This window comes from Octopus sinensis, linkage group LG3, assembly GCF_006345805.1.
Source record: "Octopus sinensis linkage group LG3, ASM634580v1, whole genome shotgun sequence".
Lineage (NCBI taxonomy): Eukaryota > Metazoa > Mollusca > Cephalopoda > Octopoda > Octopodidae > Octopus > Octopus sinensis.
Window position 1 is genome coordinate 41386426 of NC_042999.1, and position 25000 is coordinate 41411425.

Here is a 25000-nt window from a genome sequence, read left to right on the forward strand (position 1 = left end):
AAGTAGCTTGTTTACCAACCACATGGTTTTGGGTTCAGTCCTACTGCGTGGCACCTTCGGCAAGTGTCTTCTACTGTAGCCTCGCGTCGACCAATGCCTTGTGAGTGGATTTGGTAGACGGAAACTGAAAGAAGCCCGTGGTATATGTCTCTCTCTCTCTATATATATATATATATATATATATATATATATATATATATATGTATGTATGTGTGTGTGTGTATATGTTTGTGTGTCTGTATTTGTCCCACCAACATCGCCTGGAACCAATGCTGGTGTGTTTACCTCATAGTTACTTAGCGGTTCGGCAAAAGAGACCGATAGAATAAGTACTAGGCTTACAAAGAATAAGTTCTAGGGTCGATTTGCTCGACTAAAGGCGGTGCTCCAGTATGGCCACAGTCAAATGATTGAAACAAGTAAAAGAGTAAATATTTTTTTCGGATAAATATTCATCACCAGCGCTATTAAGACTCAATTATAATTCAAGGTGTCTCGAAGAAGAAGTTATGTGGAACTGAAGGTAGCAGTGCGAAAAAAAAACGTAAGCGGCTCAGAATGGATATTAATCTTGATGTCTTAAATTGGTGTGATGCAAGAGAGAAATTCAACCACACTGTCAAAATATTAAAGCAAAATCATACAACGTCTACAATGTGAACTATACATGACGATAAAGAGAAAGTTAAGCCAAATGATCAAGAAGATACTCTGTCAACTAGAACATTATATTTTGATAGATTTGACATAACTCTTACAATGACGCTGGTCTTGTAGCATGAATCGGAAAGCTGTACGACCAGACTGTATCTCTGATTGTACAACTTTTCCTCCAGTAAAATTCGTATATGTGATTCGGAATGTTATTGTGACACTTGAAATTGACGTGGACCTTTCGAAAGTTCTAGAAAATAATGTCAAAGTAACCTGAGAATCTGGAGGAAAACACAGCAAATGTAAATTGACTGCGAAGAATATTGTTAAAGGATTGGCACTTATAGAGAAAGGTTTGCAGCATTTTATTCTTATCAAACCAAAACATGAACGTAGCATAAAAATTCTTAAAGGAGTTTACACTAGATTAAGTTTCTACTCTGGACACTAGTACAAACAATTTTGAAAAAAATTTCAGTTCAATCAGATGTTGTTTGATGAAGATAGTGTTCCTCATCCTCCCAGTATCATTCACATCATCACTACTCTTCAGGGACAACTCAACTTCTTTTGTGGTAAACACGTACACTGTTATTATACTACGATTCTTATTTATGCCCTTACAGGTTTCACGCACTTCAAATTTTTTTATGCATACATATACTGTGTATATTTATAAATGTCTTGGGCATATTGCTTTTTATTCACTTATATTTCAAGAATTTTCTTCATTGGTCTTCTGTGGTCTCTTGCGCAATTACTTTCACGGTCTATGCACAACCTGGTTGACTGGCGCTATTGCTGACGTTATTGAAATCGCTAGTCACCATTGTTTTATGTTTGCATTCTCAACAGTGGCATACTACGCTTAGAGAATTTTTTTATTCCCTCCCGGTTCTGCAGAACAACACACTACAAAAATACGATCTCAATTTTTTCCTTCAACATTTATAAGCAACTAAACCCTTGCACAAACTATGGCCTAAAAAATCAAAAAAATATAACAGTATTAATATTTTCCCAGTTATCCCTGATTTGAAGTGGCGGAAAACGCTAGGATAGCGGCCTCCTTTTCCTTATTACTTAGTAGTTTGACCTTAGATGTAGGTGTTAAAAATCTCGTTAGGTGATTGATATCAACTATATTAAAATAGCTACATGAGATTGAAGATATATATATATAAGTTCATCATACTAAACTCACCGAGTATGACCAAATATTTTGTTTACACGTTTTCGAAATGTACATATATATTAAATACATTTATGCACTTCTGTGTATGTTCTCTCTGCACGAGGTGTGGATATTTTAATTAAACATTCGTAATATTCAATTTCTTACCAATATAGTAGTTCATTCATCAACTCAATTTCTGTGTGACATGAAATCTGTTTTTATTTTTTTCTCTTTCTCATCTTGTCTATTTTCCAGATTCTTCTGTAAGAAGAAGTCTTCAGGGAGTCCAAGTCATTTAACTGCCCTGAAACCTGCTGCAAACACCTTTTATTCAGGAAGACAATTTCAGGTAAAGAAAGTAATCGTTATTGCATACGTACGTACGTACACATAGCTACACACATACATACACACAAACCGCACACACATACACGCACACACATTTTGGTGTATATATATATATATTATATTATATATATATATATATATATATATATATATTATATGCATACATATGTATATACATATATATATAATATATATATATATGCATACATATGTATAATATATATCTGCACATATAAATATATGATATATACACATATATACATGTATATTTACGTGTGTGTGTATATATAAATACATATGTGTGTATGTGTGTGTGTGTGTGTAAATAAGTATATATATAGATATATGCATATATATATGTGTATATACATAAATATATACATACATATATACGTACATGTATATATATACATATATGTGTGTATATATATATATATATTGATATATTTATGTATATATGTATGTTTATATATATATATATATATATGTGTGTGTGTGTGTTGTGTATATAATTACAAAGATATATATATACAAGATATATAGTCAATTTCATTATATATGTGCATGTGTGCGTATGTGTGTGTAGTCAATTTCATTATATCTTACAATTTCATAAACTTGTGTCCCTCTGTTCGATTACACAATTTTCTTGATTTATATTTGACAAGTATTTTCCAGCCCTTTCTCTAGAGAATTTGTGATTATTGACGTTTTTTTTTTTTTTTATCTTTCTCGCACTTCTTACCGCTTTCAATTTTATATTGTAGTTCTCTGATTTTTTTTTCATACTTTTTTCTCATCGCTCCCCATTTTATTATTCTCTTACGCTTGAAGCTTAAATCATGAAATTGAAATTTCCATATGCTAATGGTTGGACAAATACAAATATACATGTATTTCTGTTGTTGAGATTCTATTTATTTTTCTTTATCTGTCTTTTTTTTCTATTCTACATAGCAATTTGCTTATTTCCAAAATTGATTCCGAAGTCTTTACACTGTCCTAAAAGGTCTTAGCCGAATTAGGTTCACTCATTCCATTTTCGCATATTTCTATCTTTTGAATTCTTTTTCCCTTGCTCTTATTCTTACTCTTTAGTTTCGTATTTTTTATGTCTTTCTCTCACTCTAATCTCTTCCACTGTATTGCTTCTTCTTGCACCTCTATAATTTAATGCCTTATATATGTATATGCCTCTTTTAAAATCTCATCTCATTCTCTCTCTAGCTTTCAACATTTGAATCTATTATTTGCCATATATTTTCAAATCTTTTTACTATAATCCTTCTTGTGTTTTATTCGCAAAACATAAAATCATCCACGTAATCAAACTATTTTAATATTCATCTAGAGATGAAATTTATTGTAAACGAAGAGATTTCGTATTTTGATACAGGAGAAATTATCGAAACACCTCAAATTTATTGACACTTCTTATATTATATCAACTACAGCACGGAAGTTAATAACTATTGAAACATTTTTATCAAAAACACACGAAGTAGACATGATATTTAAAATCTGCAGTGCTTACTACTATAATTGTGACTTTTCTCCCCATCTCTTACAGCTCAGTGTTTTTCTTCTTATAGTTTTGTATATATACAAAAGTAAGGGCGCAGGAGTGGCTGTGTGGTAAGTAGCTTGCTAACCAACCACATGGTTCCGGATTCAGTCCCACTGCGTGGCATCTTGGGCAAGTGTCTTCTGCTATAGCCCCGGGCCGACCAATGCCTTGTGAGTGGATTTGGTAGACGGAAACTTAAAGAAGCCTGTCGTATATATATATGTGTGTGTGTGTGTGTGTGTGTGTGTGTTTGTGTGTCTGTGTGTGTCCGATGCTGGTGTGTGTTTACGCCCCCGTCACTTAGCGGTTCGGCAAAAGAGACCGATAGAATAAGTACTGGGCTTACAAAGAATAAGTCCCAGGGTCGATTTGCTCGACTAAAGGCGGTGCTCCAGCATGGCCGCAGTCAAATGACTGAAACAAGTAAAAGAGTAAAAGAGTATACATACACACATATATTTATATATATATGTGTGTGTTTGTGTGTGTGTGTGTTTATGTGTATGTATATATATATATATATATTCGACTGACACTCCATCGGATACGACGACGAAGGTTCCAGTTGATCCGAGCAACAGAACAGACTGCTCTTGAAATTAACATGCAAGTGGCTAAGTACTTCATAGACACGTGTACCATTAATGTAGTTATCAAGGAGATTCAGCGTGACATAGTGTGACAAGGCTGGCCCTTTTGAAATACAGGAGTACAACTTGTTTTCGCCAGCTGAGTGAACAGGAGCAACGTGAAATAAACTATCTTGTTCAGGGACACAACGCGCCGCTGGGAACTGAACTTACGAATTGACGATAGTGAGCCGAATACCCTATCCACTAAATCACGCGACTTCACGCACGCACACACACACACACACACACACACACACACACACACACACGTATATATTTGTCTTATATATAAGCGTGGCTGTGTGGTAAGAAGCTTCCTTCCCAACCACATGGTTTTGGTTTCAGTCCCACTGAGTGGCACCTTGGGCAGGTGTCTTCTACTATGGCCTAATAAGAAAACATCGAATATAAGCATTCTCGAATGGCTCTTTGAAAGCGATTTAAGCCTTTGGCCGTTTCCAATTGTCCACTGAATTCAAGGGGAGTTGAGACTTGTTCTTGGATGCCACATCTAGATTATATCTTCGTATGTATGATAAATTAACGCTCTCTATTAGCCCTTGTACACGTTAATCAATTAATGACCTAAAATTTGTTGACAAACTACATTGCATGCATGTTCGACCGCATAGTCTCAGTTCATTAATCTGAATTTAAATTTGTTACCTTTATTCTGGAACTTATTTGCTGTATGCCGAAAATTATGAAAGATTAAAACGAAATGTGCAAAGATTAATAACTATGTTATGCAGATATAATGAAATGTAATGTCTCTTAAGATTTTGTTTAGGTGTTGTTTATCAGTGATTCATGGCATTTAGTGGATCGCAAATACATCTTTTACAATTGGCCTGCATACAAGTTTATCGCAGGTGATATTCCGTGATTATTATGTTTAACATCTACTTCTGAAAGTCGTGCAAATTTTAAAGAGACCGAAATGATATTAATCTAAATATATATGAGTGTCAGATTTATGAAAATGAAAATTGCATCAAATAACCAATTTCAAATCATAACTTGGGTTTAAACAGCCACGGAAAATATGGGTTTCTAACACTTAAAATGCAGCTTCCTTAATGGAAGTTTCAGTTGGTCAAATTAGCAGGGAGCGTTAAAATCGTAATGTAACGTTTCAAATATGGTTTCTGCCATTTTCAAAATTAAAATTGGTGAAAGAGCTAAAAAAAAAAACCAATAGTCTCTCTTTTATTAGTAATGTGATGGAGAAGAATTAAATATATTTGACAAGTTTAAGCTGCCATTAAACTATAAAACCATTATTAACGGAAAATTCAATTGCCTTTATATTTTTCTCGCTAAGAAATATAAAACAGTATTTAGTTAATCTGTTGAATCAAGGGAATATATTTCTCCCCGCCCCTTTTATTTTGTTAAAAGCTATTAGCAGATGTAGTAGCAATGAAGCACTCAAGCTACAAATACATCAATTACTTCTTTAAATGATAAAAATAAAACCCTCTTGTCATTTTCCCGTTTTTTTTTTTTTTAGGATCGAATACTAAAAACCACTTGTAAACAAAAAAGGTTAGCTGACTTTCCGCAAATTTTAGTCGATTTTTATTTCAATTTAAAATCGCTTATGGTTATTAAAGTTATCATATATAATAGCCTCAGCCTTAGTTTCTTTGAAGGTTATGAATTAGAAGCTTCACTTTGGAGAAGAGTTATAGCTTTCTTGAAATCTTGGAACTCACATTCATGTTTAAGCATTATATAGGCTCTCTTCTGCTCGCACGAGAGTGGCAATTTGTCAAAAAATTTAAGATTCGCGATTAGACGTAATAACAGATTTTAAGTGTGTACTATACATAAAAAAAATCTTAGCTAAAATAGATTTGGTCAAGCTTCTAAATACCACGGAATTCATTTCAAAACAAAACTGTTATTTTTAGTCCCTAAAAAATGTTATGCAATGAGGATTTTTTTTGCTAGCTCATTGTACTACATTTAATTCAGATAATCTGTATAACTGGTAACGGTTTTATAATGAGAAATATGTATTTTGAGACTAAATATCTCAAAGTAGTTGTATTTAGCATTGTAAAGTATATAAGAAAACGTAAAACAAAAAAAGAAAAAAAATGAATTCCACAACTGAAAATCTACATGAATAAGATTTCAAAATATATTCTAAGAGCTCCGTACTTGACAGATGTACATAAAATTAAAAGAACAAGGATAATAATAATAATAATAATAATAATAATAATAATAATAATAATAATAATATTAATAATAATAATAATAATAATAATAAAGACAAAGTGAGATGATGAAAGTCGTGGCAACTAAGTAGAATAGCGTTATTGCAATAAAGACGTGTTGTCTGTCGTTCTTTAGTTTATGTCATTTCATACCTATGATCACAAGAGTTCCAGGCACGAATGTATTATTCATTTCTTTCGTATCATGAATATACTACTGGATAAATTCAATGTGTCCCTCCGTTTTCAAAGCGCTAGAAGGTAATTTGAGGAACAGTGGCTGCTGTTTCAAAATACTAATAAGCACACAAGTGCTCTTTATATGGTTTCTCATCGCTTCTATAAATATGACAATAGATAAGAACAGATGCAGTCAAAATCACGTGATGGTATATTTTCCAAAATTTGAATTCAAGAATCTGATACAATGTAAATTGCATTGTTATTTTTTTAAAATTCAAATTAGATTATATTTATTGAAATTATTATTCAGCTTTAACAAAATTGAAAATTGTTATTGTTATAAACGAAGGAGCGCTGAACGCATCTGGCTTTGGATAAAAGAAAATACAGGAGGATCAATTAACTATGATTTTATTCAACATATTCCCCTCCTAGATTCGCACACTTATTGCAGTGGTTCTTCAGTTTTTTTAAGTTCTGTAAAAGAACTCAAAAGTTGGAGTCTCCAAGTAAGCCTTTCGCGATACCTTAAAAGCCAGGAATGTTTCAACAATCACGCATATTTCATTCCTCTGAGGGTCAGTAAGAGAAGTATAAGTCAAGTACTGGTGTCAATCTTCACTCTTCACGAGTCACTCTTCACAAATTTTCAATCATATGACACTAATATTCGAAATAATAAATGATAATAATGATGTTCTTTTTATCAGTCACTAAGAACTCACCAAATGGTCGAGTATGGTATAGGATGATACAAAGTGGTGTTACATAAAAACGCCATTAATTCCTATACAACGCCAAGGGGGAAATTCCACCGACTGCATTGCTCGACTGGCAAAGGGCTGTTAGCGGCTAACGGCAATTAAAATCCCAGGCGCCCTGCCTTGATCTATGCATGATCCAAGACAGCTTCTCTTTCAACTTGAACTAATAGCTAACTCCATTGAAAGCGTTTTATTGATTTAAATTTATGAGAGCCCCCAAACATACCAGGCTCCTGACACATGTCTAATGTGTATTGCATTAAGTGGAGGTTGGCATGGGCAGATCCATTTGGGATCGTGTCTGTTCGGACATCCCCAGTTAGATTCGCTAACCTTTTAGCTAATATCGGTTAAGATCTTTAAATGGGTCTTTCAAAGATTTATGGGCCGAAAATATCAATATGGTCTCCTTCGTTTCACAGCAGCGCTACCACTGCTTGACTCACAAAACAGGCAATTATTCCGTTCTACTGCCAATAGATCGCAAAGCAATTTTGGCGGTCATAAGGATGACCATCCAAATCAAGCCATTTTTTTCTTTCATGTACCCAACCACGCAGCTGTTATAGATATGATTCAACACTTCATCTGCCTTACCATGATTCGCTGCAGCTCGCGAAGGTATGAACTGAAATCCATCATGCATTCCGGTGGGACACTCGTTCTGAACAGTCGAACAAAGCAGTACTTTAAATCGGCGCGTATCTCCTTGGGGGGGCCGATTTACATGTGCCTGTTTTAGTCTGCCAAAAACTGAATTGTGGATTTGCTGTTTTGGTGAGTCTCTGCTACTTCGGCTCATCGAACTGCTTTCGTCTTCGTTGCGTCTTTGCTCCCATAAGGCAAATTTCTTGCTTCGTGTTATAGAATTGGCCGTTGGCAAATCTGCTTGCGAGCAACTGGTCGCAAAGCTTTTCTTAAACGTCTCTTCTACGTTTTTTTGTTTTTACTAAATCTCCACTATATTAGTTTTCTAATTACAACCTTACTAAACCTTAACAATTCTCTTCGACTCGACCTTTTCAGAAAGAACAAGACCTTGTTGTTGACTATTGCACTCGGCAACGCACTATTAGCTAATTCCCTAATCTGGTTTCTGTAAGTTTAGCGCACCAAGCGGTACCTTCACCGTTCAGTAACTAGTTCCTGCGTATGAAGCTTCAACATATCCACGTACACATCATAAACTTGTGGTGTATGTAAGCGATGATTTTAAATTGTGGACAACAGATACTAATATTATCTACCACCCTACAGAATGCACTATCCAGATAAGATTTGGATGCCTAGTATGACTCATGTCATTTTGGCACATTTATTAAATACAATTGCATATTTATCAGTCTGTTAGGAAGGTCTGACAAGGTTCATGATGCTTTAGTACCCCCTCCTATATCAGCTGCCCACCCACACATACACGGCAAAACTACATCCAAGATTACGTTGCAGTTGTCCGCTAAACCTAGAGAGTGGAAGGTATCGGAGAAAACCTCTGGATACCTGAAGAAATCTGGTCTCTCCACCCTGTCAAGGCACCCACTTCATGGCTGCTCGGGTCCAGAACCACTAACTTAATTTCTAGTTCCATGAAGATAGTTCGTACCGTAATATCCATACCTTTCCGGAGCAACATAATAATTCCAAATAGCAGTCATCTTAGAGATGGGGACATTTCGTATCCACCAAAATGAATGTGAGTCTCGTGCCTCCTAAATTCTGGCCTCGCTGATGGTCTCCACATCTAGATCTACTGACCTAATGTTTTTGAGCTGGTTGCACTGCTTCTATAGCAACTCCATGTAACGTGAATTCATGCTGTCTATTCTACGTGTGCCTGTTACACTGAACGAGAAAACCCCACTTACTTTATCCTGTCCCTCCGGTTAGTTCTTAATTTTTCCACAAACAGTTTTTTGTACAGTCTTTTGTTTATATTTCCTCTGGAGTCTCATATTCCTTCCAGATATTATTTTTGTAATATGTCGTATGTGTGCTGTGATACTTGAATGACTTTATGTTCGCTAGAATGCTATTACTTAATGTAATGTAGCTATTGGATGTGATGCTGGAGTGTGAAGCATTAGTATTTTATTGCTTGTGTTTATAGTCGCAAGTTAATGACTTCTTTCTTTCTGTTTTTGTTTGTTCGTCTTTGGGTGTGTCTGTCATGGTTATAGCGGCAGAATGATAGTATTGATAGTGCTCAAAATCATCTCCCCCGTTTGTTCATATCTCCCACTTTTTATTGCTGCAGTGTTTTTTGTTTCTTTGCTTTTCTTTACATTAGTAATTTGCTTTACTATTTGGACTACTCACCATCACGTTCGCCACCGACATATTGCTGTAGTGTGAGTTGGGGAGGAGCAAATGTTGGGTAAATTTTGGTTTTCTTTTTTTTTTTTGTAGTTATATTTCTCGTTTCGAGGTTTTCCATTGCAATTCTTTCTAATATGATGGCAGTTGATGGTGAAATATCTTCGTTTACATTTGTATTTTTTGTTATTGCTTCCATTCTTGGTGCTTCTGTTACTGTAGGCGCTACTTCCAATGTCTCAACTGCAACCGCAGCTATCACTGTTGCTGCACTTGTAAGCTGTTGCAGTTACTATAAATGTTTGTATTGCAGTTGCTGCTGTTTGTGGTGGTGTTGATGTTATAGTATTCTCTCAGCTGTTATTTTTCGTTCTTGTTGTTGCAAGAAAAAACTCTTCAGGAGATTGGTGTTTCCACATTCGTGGTATTGAGAAGCAATACCCTTCACCAAGCCTTGTTCTTGGTTACCTGCTTTTAATCTAGTAGGAAGCCAGTCTGCCATGACCATTCATAGGGCGTCTGGGACTAGTCAGACAGTAAGGTCTGAAGGTGAAATATGTAGTCGTATTTCGTCTGCCAATACGTTCTGAGTTCAAATTCCGTCGAGGTCGACTTTACTTTTCATCCTTTCGGGGTCGATAAATTAAGTACCAGTTACGCACTGGGGTCGATATAATAGACTTAATCCGTATGTCTGTCTTTGTTTGTCTCCTCTGTGTTTAGCCCCTTGTGCGTAGTAAAGAAATTGGTATCTTGGCATCTTGAAAGCTTAATTAGAATAAGCATCGAAACATTACTTTTGACGGAACCGGAATAAATATTTTATTTTATGAAGAAATGTGTATGACAAATAATGCTATTGTGTAGATTATAATTAATTTTATAACATTTACACAGATGATAATTATGAGAAAGAATTTTTGTTTTGTTTTTTAATAGGATATCGTATACAAAAACTATTTATATAGATAGTTTTAGAGATGCTCAGACGCTACAGATTTTAATAGCATAAAATACACAGCAATACAACATGGCTCATATGTTTAATTTGCTAAATACAGAAATTCAAAAGCGCTGAATGTATTAAAACACTATTGCTGTTTGAAAATGAACACCTTACAATGGATAAATCGCTCGGAATATTGATTGTAATAATCATGCTGGTCAATTAATTTAATAATATTTGATGGAATGGAAGAAGTAAAGACAAAAAAAAATCAGTCTTGTAAACTTCGTAAATCGTGCAGTAATATCTATAGAATTAGAGTGAATAAAATCTCGCAAAATAATATGCACCTCGTGTCTTATAAAATACTATTAATAGTTTTCTGCCATTTGCTATTGCCTTATTTGATGCGATTGCTTCCATTATACATGAATTCATTGATTCGAACATGGCTCGACCTAGAACAGTAATGACCTTTAGATTATTAGAGAATTATAATAAACACATTGGAGTATGAATAATTTTGAAGAGAATATGTAGGCTGTAATCATTACAAGAACGAGTTCAGGTGTCAGGAAATGGATTAAATTTGAGAGTGTATAAGCAATTATGATCATGGTGTCACTGCAATATACCTTTGTGAGTTGTATCTATCAATAATTCTAAACGTTTCCTGCCCACTTGTTGATAGTCTAATGAAATATACATATATACATACATATCACATTTATTCTTATAGTATAGAATGATATTGTATTGCTGGCGAAATTAATGTATTTTAAAGAAATAGTTTGCTATATTCATAATTTACGGTTTCTTAGGAAAACCAAATATATTTGTGTTTTTGTGTGTATTTGTGTATGTGTTTATATAGAGTTAAATGTATATAAATATGAATATATGTAGGTGTGTTTGTGTGTGAGTGTGTGTGAATGAATATATAGAGGTGTGTGTATAATGATTTTGCTGATAAGCTGTTGTCTGAACTCAATACACATATTTTTCGGAGTAAAGCTTACTTTAAAATACAGACAGTAGTAAGAATTAATGAAATGACACGGGAAAAGGTTTTTATCTATTCAACGACATTATCGTACAGTTGTTTCTGCTATGCGGTGACATTAGACCGCATCCCCCATTATACTAACACCTACACACAATCCCACGTAATGCTTTCAAACTCTTAACTGGCGATTAATTTAAATTTATTGAGCATATTTTAATTCATAACAAACAACTTGAATGTAGAAGTGGAATATGCGAAATTACTTTTCCAAAAATAATATCAAAGAGATACATGTGTGATATTTTTATTGATATTTATTGGTCTACGTCAAAGTTATGATGAAAACATGGATGAAGATATGTACAATAACAGCTAGTTGACTTGTATAATCAGTGATATTTGAATAAGTTACCACCTTAGAAATTCATAGTCATATCGTAATGATTTTGTATTAAACAGATACTGCTAAAATAATCAGGCTATTTATTACACCTACTATTTATGCTTACCAGTAGAGGTCAAGTGGGAATGAAATTTAGATATGAGTCATTGAAAAATCTGGGCTTTACTTTGCCAAGGCCACAACGAATTAACTTTGTCGGGTGATTAAGTGTGAAGTCGATACGATGCAGTGCCTGTTGCGGCTCGTTACGTTCTGACTGCAAAGCTTTTGATGATACTAGCGCCAGACTGTATTGGTCTGGGTCAGTGGACTTTTCTTTGGATTACTATGTTGACGTTGAAAGGAGAGGCTTGCTTTTATGGCCAAATAATATTGGGTTTCCTTAAAAGATTCTGTCCCGACATGTATACCCACGTGGCCACACATTGCCAACAGAGGCCTCTACAAAATATATGTCATCAACTGAGTCCCAAAGTACGGATGATACAGCTTTGTAAATATTTGTAGAATGCTGTAAAGCTGTCAGCTATAATATCGAGAAAATTGGTCTACCCAACAGAAACATAATCATGATAAATTAGGGTTTATGAAGTTATTTGAAGAATTTGTAATACAAATTTGGCATCAATCGTTATTACGATGTAGCGTCACACTATTTGACATAGTTAATATAATATAATAATATAATATATGATAAATATATGGTTCATACGATATCTAAGACATATTCATTATTAGTACTCGATTTATTTGGAGAACAAGTTGTATTCTATGTAGTTTCTTTTATACATTGTAGAGGTTTTGACTTATTTATTGATACTTTGCAGAAGTAATTAAGACAAAGCAATGAAAAAAGCAATATACACTCCCATACATATATATGTGTGGTGGGGAGTGATATATTTGTAGATAGGGTGTGTATATGTTCGTATAATTGTAGAGGACTGTCTTCTCGAATATAATTACTTGCAAGTCAGGTATAGGGGCATGCGTTGTTGCAGCGCCTCACTGCTTCCAACTTGTGTCGGTATTTGCTTGGATCATCCTAGGTATCCCTTGAGCACAGTCCTAGATACTCCCCGTTTCTGCGAGATTCTTCGGCGGAAGGAGAAGCATCGTGACCAGAGAAGAGAATACCATTATTCAAAATCCTACTCAGAAAATCAAGCAATATGACCAAACACTCTGAGTTGATGCTCTTGAAACATACAAGTCACAGGACGCATCCCAATTTCTGATTTTCATCTTTAGTTAGATATGAAAACCCGACCGATGGTAATTCATAATCCTACGAAGCGTCTTGATACCAAAGGAGTTCAGGATACCCCTAAGTACCTCGGAAAGTATCTCTTAACCTAATTATCAAGTCGAATCAACGTGACCCAAGTGCCATAAGACTAAACGTTTGAATTTGTTGTGCAGTCTATCGAACAGGTTTCTGCACAGTTCCCCCCTCTCTCTCTCTCTCTCTCTCTCTCTCTCTCTCTCTCTCTCTCTCTCTCGTACAGGCAAACATAAATAGACATGGTTGTGTATTTAAGAGGTTTGAACCACACTGTGAGGTATAAAAAAAAGGGGAATGTAACATTCTCGAGTTATACCGACACGTAAGGGCCACGAGATGCCGGTCCATCGCTGGATTACACATTTTTGCCAGCTGAGTGGACTGGAGCAACGTGAAAATGAAGTGTTTTGCTAAAGAACACATCACGTCACATGGTCCAGCAATCGAAACCACAATCATACGATCGAGTCCAACAACCCTAACCGCTAAGCCACGGACCTCCACTACACTGTGAAGTACCTGTAACTTGTCAGTAGAATTTAATAGACGAAAATTCTGGAGAAGCCCGTCATACGTGTGTGTGTGTGAATGTCTAACTTCATGTTTCCCGTCTAAAATATGGGAAGCACTCCGTCGGTTACAACGATGAGGGTTCCGGTTGATCCGAATCAACGGAACAGCCTGTTCGTGAAATTAACGTGTAAGTGGCTGAGCACTCCACAGACACGTGTACCCTTAACGCAGTTCTCGAGGATATTCAGCGTGACACAGAGAGTGACAAGGCCGGCCCTTTGAAATACAGGTACAACAGAAACAGGAAGTAAGAGTGAGAGAAAGTTGTGGTGAAAGAGTACAGCAGGGATCACCGCCATCCCCTCCCGGAAACTCGTGGAGCTTTAGGTGTTTTCGCTCAATAAAAACTCACAACGCCCGGTCTGGGAGCCGAAACCGCGAGTCCGCTGCCCTAACCACTGGGCCATTGCACCTCCACCCGTCTAAAATATATCGGTGTTTTCATTATTTCTGATAAAAATTCGTACCAGACACAAACATCAATATTGGAGTTGATATGTCTAGAATACAACTCATGCAGACACTGCCTAACCGTTATCACATTGCAAAACATGAAACCAATAGAAGAACACAAAAAATGTGCAGACTCGTACACACGTATAGATACGCGCATGCAAAGACTTCCTCTCCTCTATGAATATTTCTTATTCACACGGTCTCACTTTTAGAATACACAACACCCTGAGGTCCATAGTTAAGTCATGCTACATTCATCAACATAACGAAGACGAAAAACATTGCATTCGTTTTAGGAGGTAAATTTCGATAATAATCTAAGATGATGGAATTGACTTCGTTCTCCTCCTTCTAATCTCTGACACACACATACACACACACACACACACACACACACACACACACACACACACACACACACAAACTCATTCTCTCCCTGCCTGTCAGTCTTTTTATCTGCCTGTCTGTCTATCCGTCTTTGTCTGTTTCACTCTCTCTCTCTCTCTCTCTCTCTCTCTCTTTCGCTCACTCGCTCTTTGTTTCTTTCTGTCTTTTCTACCCCTTAATCTACATTGTTTACTTTCATTTTTTTACTTTTCCCATTAATCACACGTTCTCTCTCATTCTCTCTATCCCTCCCGCTCTGTCTCTCTCTCCCTCTATCTATCTATCTAGCTAGCTATCTATCTATCTCTCCTTTCGTACCATTCACTAGCTTTGTTCTCCATTCTTCTTCTTCTTCTTCTTCTTCTTCTTTTTCTTCTTCTTCTTCTCCTCCTCCTCCTCCTCATCCACTCCTTCTTCTTCTTCTTCTTCTCCTCCTTCTTCTTCTCTTCCTTCTTCTTCTTCTTTTCCTCCTTCTTCTTTTCCTTCTGCTGCTGTTACTATGTATTTTTGTACGAACAACTAACGAAATTTATGTAATTTTAATAAGCATAAAGAAAAACTTCAACAAGTCTATAACATATCAATTTTAAATGAAAATGTAACAGTCTTTACATAAGAACACTTTCGAAAAAAAATATCGAAAGATGAAAAAGAAGCAGCTTCCTAAAGCTTCTTGAATTAAAGTGGTATTCTCCTTTCGAGAGCGGGTAACTTTTTCCCTGTTAAAAAATCTAACATTTTAAAGTAATGTATTTTTGTTACCAGTCAAATACCTTCAAAAATATTAGTACTAATGGGGACAGGATTGATATGAATATGATAGTAATTGTTGTTCTAAATATAGTTTATGATACTATGGTACATTTCTTCTGAGAAATATTTGACACGCTTTTGTAGGATTGACATGTGACGTTTTGTCATGTGCGGTATATTTGTTGCAAATTTTGACACAAAACTTATTAGTTTCGGAACAGTGGGTAAGTCAATTACATGGACCCCAGTGCTCAACTGGTATTTATTTTATTGATTCCAGAAGGATGAAATGCAAAGTCAAAATCGGCGGAATTTGAACCCAGACCGTAAATACGGACGAAAGGAAGCTAAGCATTTTGCCTTGGGTGTTAATGTTTCTGTTGACTCACCGCCATTTAATAATGGTTTTACATTTTGGCATAAGACGATCAGTTTCGTGGGATGGAGTAAGTAAACCGATTATAACTATCCCAGTGTTTGACTGATACTTATTTTATCGACCCCGAAAGGACGAAAGGCAAAGTCGACCTCGGTGACATTTGAACTCAGAACGTAAAGACATACAAAATGCCGCTACGCTTTTCGCTCAGCGTGCTAGCGACTCTGCCAGCTTGCCGCTTTAAATATTCCTTTTTACTATAGGCACAAGGTCTAAAACTTTGGGAAGCGGACGCTTACGTTGATCCCAGTGCTCAACTGGTATTTATTTTATCGACTCCAAAAATGTTGAAAGGCAAAGTCGACCACGGCGACGTTTTAACTCAAAACGTTTAGACGAACGAAATGCCGCTAAGCTTTTGTTTTTTGCGGCATGCTAACGGGTTTGTCACATCGCTACACTGATGTACGATATAATATTAATTTCAAATTTTGACACAATGCCAGAAATTTTCAGTTAATGTATTTTAGAATACCATTGTGGCTTTTCCGTGACGAATGCATTGCTTTTTTCGACCTCGAGCAATAAACGCAAAATTAATCCCGGCGGATTTTGAGCAAATACCGGAATGTATAATATCTGACTCAATGATGATTCAGTCAACATTTCGGGGTCGATGAAATAAATACCAGGTGCGCACTTTGGTCGATGTAATCGACTAGACGCCTTTCCCCAAAATACCAGGCCTTCTACCTATACCAGAAATGATCATTATGTGTATACGCAAGTGAAATGCCAAAGGAATGGGAACGTACACATTTATGCTGTAACTACGAAAATCGTCAAGCTCGGATAGTTGTTTTGTGCCAGAGCGTCAGTTTATATCGTACTGTTAAAGGTGCGTTTTCTCACAAGCATATGTCTGTGTAAGTGCAAGTGAGTGTATTCTTTGCGGAGCCCTGAAATGTAGCTGGTGCTGAGAGTTATTCCAGTTGTCTATATATAATTCACACACACACACATACCTGCAAATACAAAAGTGCATATTTTCCTTTTCACATATAAGCACTATGCAATCTCTCAGCTATGCTTTTGAGGATGTCCAGAAACACTCAAGTATCGGTATATGTAACATCCAAGAATTTGAAGATAACCAATGCAAACAAATATGTGCGCCTGCGCATATCCTACTTTCGATCTATGAACCTTGTTGATGTGTTACGCTATTCATTCTGAAACTGTTGAAAACAGTATCTCTCTCTCTCTCTCTCTCTCTCTCTCTATATATATATATATATATATATATATATTATATGTATATATATATGTGTATATATATATATGTATATGTATATGTATATATATGGATATATATATATATATATAGATATATATATATATGTATATATATATATATGTATATATATATATGTTATGTATATGTATATGTATATATATGGATATATATATATATATATGTATATGTATATATGTATATATTTATATGTATATGTATATATTGATATGTATATATATCTATATATGTATATGTATATATTGATATGTATATATATCTATATATGTATATGTATATATTTATATGTATATATATCTATATATGTATATGTATATAATTATATGTATATATATATATATATATATGTATATATATATTATATATATATGATATGTATATATATATATATATAGTGTATATATATATATATATATGTATATGTATATATATATATATGTATATATATATATATGTATATGTATATGTGTATATATATATATATGTATATATATATATATATATATATATATATATGTATATATTTATATGTATATATATATATATGTATTTATATATATATACACGCATACATGTATATATATATATATATATATATATGCGTATGTATCTACATGTCTTTGTAAGTGCTTACATATGCTTATAACTTTGTGGCGGTTTGTAGATGCATGGATACATTCAGGGCCAACGAGAAGAGTGTATGTGAAATGAAGAGAGAGAGAGAGAGAGAGAGAGAAAGAGGGGGGTGGGGAGAGAAAGAGAATTAAATAGGATATGAAATTCCTGTTCAAAAGATGTAATATAAAAGACCTTTGATCATCAATTGATCAAATATATGGCATCTTTTGGCAACATCCACCTGTTGAGAATGAGAGAGGGGTAAAAAGAACTTTTCTATGAGTGTTTACATTGCAGCAATTGAATAATGGAACAAAGTGAGAGATTTATAGAGAGAATTATATATACAGTAACGGGCAAACACATAGATAGATAGATAGATAGATAGATAGATAAATAGCTAGCTAGCTAGATAGATAGATAGATAGATAGATACATAGATAGATACAAAGATATGTTTCTTTATTAGCCACACAGGGCTGCACACAGATAGAACAAATTACAAGGTAGAGCTTTTCTTTTGAAGGTTTAAAAAAAAAAAAATTTAAAAAAATATTTTTTAAAAAATTTTTTAAAATAATAAAATAACAAATAAAATAAAATAAAAAAGGGGGGTCGATCAAAAGGGATCGTAAAAGGAGAGAAAGAGGACAAAAAAGGGGGGGGGTTAAAAAAAATGGGGGAGAGGAAAAAAATTGATCAATAGGGATCGTTATCACAGAAATGTCAATATGAAGTGTAAAGGGGAGGACAGGTGAGGTTTACCCGTGGAAAGAAAAGCCTACGGAAAAGACCACGGTAACCTCGGTCAATGAAGTCACATGTTATATTTCTTTTTTTTTTTTGCAAATAAGCAACTCTCTGTATTAATTTTTACGGTTCATAGAATCATAGTCAAGGTGGCTTCGTCATTCATACGTGCCATCCTTGCTACATTCACCCATCTTTTTTTAAAACATTCACTAGACAAAACTTGCCTCTCTACTCTCACTTTTTTCTTCAAGTGATACTTGAAAAAGTTGATGAGAGATTGACCAGAGAGGAAAGTGTTTGTCTCTAATCCTTTCAGACGCGTCCACCAGATACATTCTTTCGCCATAGCCACAAGTATGATAAAAATAGCTCTTCCTTCCCGTTTGAAGGAAGGAGGCGTGACGATATTAACGATAGACTCGGCTGATAAACCGACACGTCCCACACGTGACAGCAGTCGTTCGACATAAGCCCACAGGTGGGAAATTGCTGGACACTGCACGATTGCGTGCAGAGCGGTTTCGTCGCTCTGCCCGCATCTCGGGCAGGTCGGCCCCGTGTTTCTCGAGCCATGCCTATAGAGCTTATCCCGAACGGGTAGCGCTTCTCGGTAGCACCGCCAGGCCAGGGATCTCTGGAAGTTGTCCATAGGTCCCGGGCCGAAAGTCGTTTGAAACAGGCGGGTCAGGTATCCTCGTCGACGCCCAGGTTTGCCCCGAGCTCGTCGTCGTACCTCCCCTCCACTAATCCCCTATAGAATGCTTTGGTTGTGTTGAAGTCACTCAAGGTCGACCCGGGACGGCAGAGTTGCTTGAGAGCAACGCGACACTCGCGGTGCCATTCGCCCTTCTTCGGCCTCTTTTTGATCCACGACTGTAGTTCGGTCATGGAGACGAGTTGCGGGAATGCGTGCCTCACAAACGGCGACCACACCTGTTCACCGTCGTCTACATAGTGAGATAGATAGATAGATAGATAGATAGATAGATAGATAGATAGATAGATAGATAACTACCTAGATAGATAGATAGACAGATAGATAGATAGGTAGATAGATAGGTAGATAGATAGGTAGATAGATAGATAGATAGATAGATAGATAACTTTCTTTTATTAGCCACACAGGGCTGAATACAGAGGGGACAAATACAAATGCAGAGCTTTTCTTTTCGAGGGTGGAAAACAATTTAAAAAATGTAAGATTGCGATCAAAAGGGATCGAGAGGAGGAAAAAAAAGGAAAAAAAGGAAAATCGTGTATCACAGAAATAATGGTGTAAACATTGATATAACAAGATTGGGTTCGTCCGTGGGAAGAAAAGCCTACAGAAAAGACCACGGGAACCCCAGTCAGGGAGGAAATAAACACATGAGGTCAAAAATGCTCTCTTTCTTTCTTTTTTACGATCTACAGGATCATGCTCAAAATGGTTTCGTTACTAGCACGCACCATCTTTGCAACATTCACCCATCTTTTTTTGAATCTTTCGCGAGACAAAACTTCCCTCTCCATTCTCACCTTCCTTTTCAAGTGGTACTTGAAAAAGTTGATGAGCGATTGGCCAGAGAGGTAAGTGTTTGTCTCTAATCCTTTCGCTCGAGTCCACCACACACATTCTTTCACCATGGCCACCAGTACGATGAAAACTGCCTTGCCTTCCCGGTTGAGGGAAGGGGGCGGAGCAATTCTAACGATAGACTCGGCCGATAGGCGGATTCGTCCCACACGTGACAGCAGCCGTTCGGCATAAGCCCACAGGTCGGAAATGGTTGGACATTGCACGAGTGCGTGCAGAACGGTTTCGTCGCTCTGACCGCATCTCGGGCAAGTCGGTCCAGTGTGTCTGGAACCGTGTCTGTAGAGCTTATCCCGAACAGGTAATGCTTCTCGATAGCACTGCCAGGCCAGGGATCTTTGGTGATTGTTCATAGGTCCCGGCCCGAAAGTTGTCCTGAACAGGCGGGTCAGGTGTTCCTCGTCGACGCCCAGACTCTGCCCGAGTTCGTCGTCGCACCTCCCCTCCACTAATCCTCTATAGAATGCCTTTGTTGTGATGGAGTCGCACAAGTTCGATCCCGGACGGCAGAGTTGCTTGAGAGCAACGCGACACTCGCGGTGCCATTCGCCTAGCCTCGGTCTCTGCTTGATCCATGACTGTAGTTCGTCCAAGGAGACGAGCTGCGGGAAAGCGCGCCGCACAAAAGGCGACCACCCCTGTTCACCGTTGTCTATGAAGCGCCGGAGATGTCGCAGTCTCAGCGCATGTCTGCGCATCATCAACCACGGCATGCCCAGCCCTCCATTTAGCGGGTGTTGGCAGCAAATGGATCGCCTAACCATCGGAACGTTTCCCTTCCACAAGAAGCGGAAGAGTATGCGTTCCAGTTTGGTGATGGTAGGGTCGGGACAAGGCACGACGGTCAGACGATACTCGATGACGGATGCGATGTACGCGTTCGCCACCTCCGCCCGACCTTTTAGGGATAGCTTTCTCTCAGTCCATTTCTGGTGAGAGAAGCCACCCTAGTCGTTATCTCGCCCCAGTTCTTCTCCATTTGGAGGTCCGGACCGAACCAGACCCCGAGCAATTTAACCGGTCCGTCCGTCCAGCGTCCCACGATGGAGACGCTGTTGGACGGCATGGGCTTGCTTCTCCAGGTGCCGAGCCGCAAGCCCACTGACTTTTCCCGGTTAATTTTTGCTCCCGTTACCGCTTCGTATTCTTTCAGTGTCTCGCCGACCAGCTCGATGTGCTCGTAGCTCGACACTATGACGGTGACGTCATCCGCGTATGCAGACACGCTCCTCCCGCATCCCAGCTCTCGTGGGATGCCCCTCAGCGTCGCCAGTTTCCGCAGTAGTGGCTCAAGAGTCAGTACATACAGCAGCGATGAGAGGGGGCATCCCTGACGAACCGAACGCATGATGTTAAAAGGTCTGGATAGATGACCATTTACGCGAACTACTGAGCGGATGCCGCTGTATAAGGCAGCGATCCAACCGCGGAAAACTGGACCGAAACCAGCCGCTTTGAGGACAGCCTCCAAGTAGTGATGGTCTACCCTATCGAAGGCTTTTGATTGATCCAAATTGATCAGCGCCCCACCCATGCCAGGATTTTTAACTACCCTGTCTATGATGTAGCGCATCAGATGGAGGTTGTCATGAATACTTCTACCCGGCACGGCGCATGTTTGCGCCTTGTCGATTAGTTTCTTGATGACAAGCGCCAACCTCTCGGCTAACACCTTGGCCAAAATTTTCAAATCTGCGTTGAGCAGAGTGATGGGCCTGAAATTATCTATGACGTCCCCCTTGTTTGGGTCTTTCTTGATCAGTGCCACTGCTCCTCGCTTTACAAAAGCAGGAATACTCCCGTTCTGCTGCCAGTTGCAGTAGACAGCTGCCAAGACGCCTCCAAACAAGTCTGGCATATGAAAATAAAATTCGTAGGGCAGACCATCCAAGCCTGGTGACTTGTCTCTCGCGCAGCCTACCATCGCATCCTGTACATCCGCAGCTGTGATAGGCTTTTCACAAGACTCCACCTCCCTTGCTGAGAGTCGTGGCAAGGCATGCAGGTAGGCACTAAAGTCCACTCTGCTTTCTGACTCACCACTTGTCCCAAACAGTTGGGTGAAGTGTTGTTGAAAAACCCCACACATCCTTTTAGGCTCGAGCAATTCGCGCCCCTGTTCATCTATAAGAGACTTGATGGTGGCTCTGTTGCCTCGTTGCGTCTCCACCACTCGGGCCTCTTGGGCGGCTCCAACTCCTTCGTTCCTCAGAGCACGCATCCTAGCTCTGACAACGCATCCCTCGTGTTTGGCGTTGAGGTGTTGGTCGAGGGCCAATCTCGCCGCCAGTACGTTGGACGCGATGCCAGTTCTAAGTGCCTCTTCTAAAACCTTAACTAATTCTCCCTCTATTCTATTTCGTTTAATGCTAAGGCTCTACTGTATCTGACTGATTCTGCTTTAATCGCTTTTTTTAGGGCATACCACCATCTGTTGTTGATGATGGTACCCGTCAAAGCTCTCTTAACTAATGTGCTGATCCGGTCCCTGTAAACCTGTCGTGCTGTAAAAGACGCGTTCAGTTTCCAGTAACCAGGACCCTGCCTATGTGTCTTATCTAAGTCAAGTGTACAAGTCACAAACTTGTGATCTGTGTAACTGACTATATGAAATTGTGGACAACCTACACTATTTTTATCTATTGTCCTACAGAATACTCTGTCTAAGTATGATCTGGACGACCCGATGCGGTTACTCCATGTCCACATTGGCACATTCGGGTGGTCCAGTCGGTACCTGTCAGACAGTTGGAAACGTCTGAGCAGGTCTTTGAGGCATTTGCATCCCCTTCTATTGCTATCTCTGCCCACGTAGTCTAGATGCGTGTCCAGGGTGGCATTCCAATCCCCCACTAAAAGTAAAGGACGAGACGTTCCCATGAAAGACTCTAGACGTCGAAAGAAATCTGGTCGGCCTGTTAAGGACGGAGCATAAACTGCTATCAGTCGAAAAGCACACTCATTGCTGCCATCGACATCCAAAACGACCAGCCTACCCTCCGGGTCTAGGAAATTTGCTCTTACTTTGAGATCCAGACTCTTCCGGATAAGCACCGCGGTGCCACCTCCGCCCATTCTCGGTAGACACGGAGAAAAATAAATGTTGAAATGTGTACCGAAAATGTGCTGGAGTGCCCGCAAGCTGTGGAGTCTGGTCTCACTGATGGCTATGATATTCAGATTTAGTGACTTGATGTCATTTAACAGGTAGCCTTGTTTCCAAGGCGACCCCAAGCCACGTACATTTATACTACCTATTCTGAGCATGTTCCGATAAAAGTGCAAAAAAGGAAAAGGAGAGAGAAAAGGTTACTTGTTTTTCGAAAGTTCTTTGTCTTTCACCTCACGGTCTTCTTCTATGAGGCTTTTATACAGTTTTTTCGATGAGTACTTTTGAAATCTCCCTACTGCATCAGGGTAAGAGATTTCAGGGTGCTGTATGTGTTCTGTGTCACGTGTATTATTTTAATGTGTTGTGGTGGTGTTGTATGTGGGTGGTTACTTGTTTTTATGTCGTTTTCAGTAATGTTAGTGTTTGACCTAATGTGTTCCATTAGGTCGTGGTTGTTTGTGTTTATGGCTGTCAACATTTTTGGGGGGTTTGATGATGGTGTGTTTGTGTTGATGTGTGTGTTTTCTGTGGATGTTTTTGTTTCGGGAGTGGTGTATCTTCCCGCTTTGTTTGTTATTTTTTCTTTTCTTTTTTTTCCCCTTTTTCTTCTCCCCCCTGTGGCTATTTGCCAATCTTCCGTGTCTTCTTCGTCTAATGACAGATCAGACGAATCGGAGTCTGGAAGAGGGAAAGAATTGGGGTCTATTGTCGACTGTGTTGGTTTTGTTGTTGGTGTTGGTTGGTGAGCGTTTGGTTGTGGTGTATGCGGTTTTGGATGTGGGGTTTGGGTATTTTGTGTTTGAGTGATTGTGGGTATTGTTGTGTTGTTTAGGGTCTCAATTTTGTGGGGATTTGGAGTTGTAATTGTTTTTCTTCATTTTTGCTGGGTGTCTTTTTGGCAGATGTCCTTGGTTTGGGAGTTGGTATATTCTTGGTTGTTGTTGTTGGTGATGCTGCTTCTGTTCTTGGTGCTGCAGTTGGTGTGGTTGTTTGTTTGGTGAGGTTTGTTCCTGCAAAAAGTGGTGTGGGTAGTAAACCTTGTTTATTTGTTTTTGTTTCCGGCTGCTGTTGTTGTTGCTGTTGTTTTCTTGCGGCAGATTTGCAGTCTTTTTTGAGGTGTTGCTCACTGCCGCATATGTAGCAACGTGGTCTTCTGCCATCGACGACCACATATAACTTGTGGTCGTCTGATACACATATCTGGGTGGGTATTTTTTTAATATCCTCATGATGTATATGTAGAAGAAATTCTATTTTTTGTCCCACCCAGTTTTTATGCTCTGTGACTGTGGTTTCCAAAATAGTATAATTCGCCATTTTTACGCATAAGGCCTTTACAAGCCATAGACTATTGGCTATTTTGGGGACATTGTTTAGAGTGATCTTAGTCACTTTCTGTCCCCGATAGCTTGGTGTAAGTTGGAGTTCATCTGAGTGAAGAGTTAGCGTTGAGAAATGTCTAGCTAACTCTTCGGTGTAGAAAACAACTTGTATGTGGGCAAATTTGTTCCACCAGGTTACATATTCTTTGTGATTCCAGATGGGTTTCAAGCACTTCTCTATTTTGCTTGT

General features: G+C 38.0%; 1 protein-coding gene across 2 annotated transcripts in view; it reads left to right on the forward strand.

Moving 5' to 3' along the window:
- Nucleotides 1–25000, forward strand: part of LOC115209330 (inactive histone-lysine N-methyltransferase 2E-like) — a 519705-nt gene that overhangs the window by 443912 nt on the left and 50793 nt on the right. For both annotated transcript variants that reach the window (XM_036500943.1, XM_029777691.2), the window contains exon 4: nt 2087–2180. In XM_036500943.1, coding sequence (XP_036356836.1) covers nt 2087–2180 — 94 coding nt within the window. The remainder of the gene's footprint in view (nt 1–2086; nt 2181–25000) is intronic.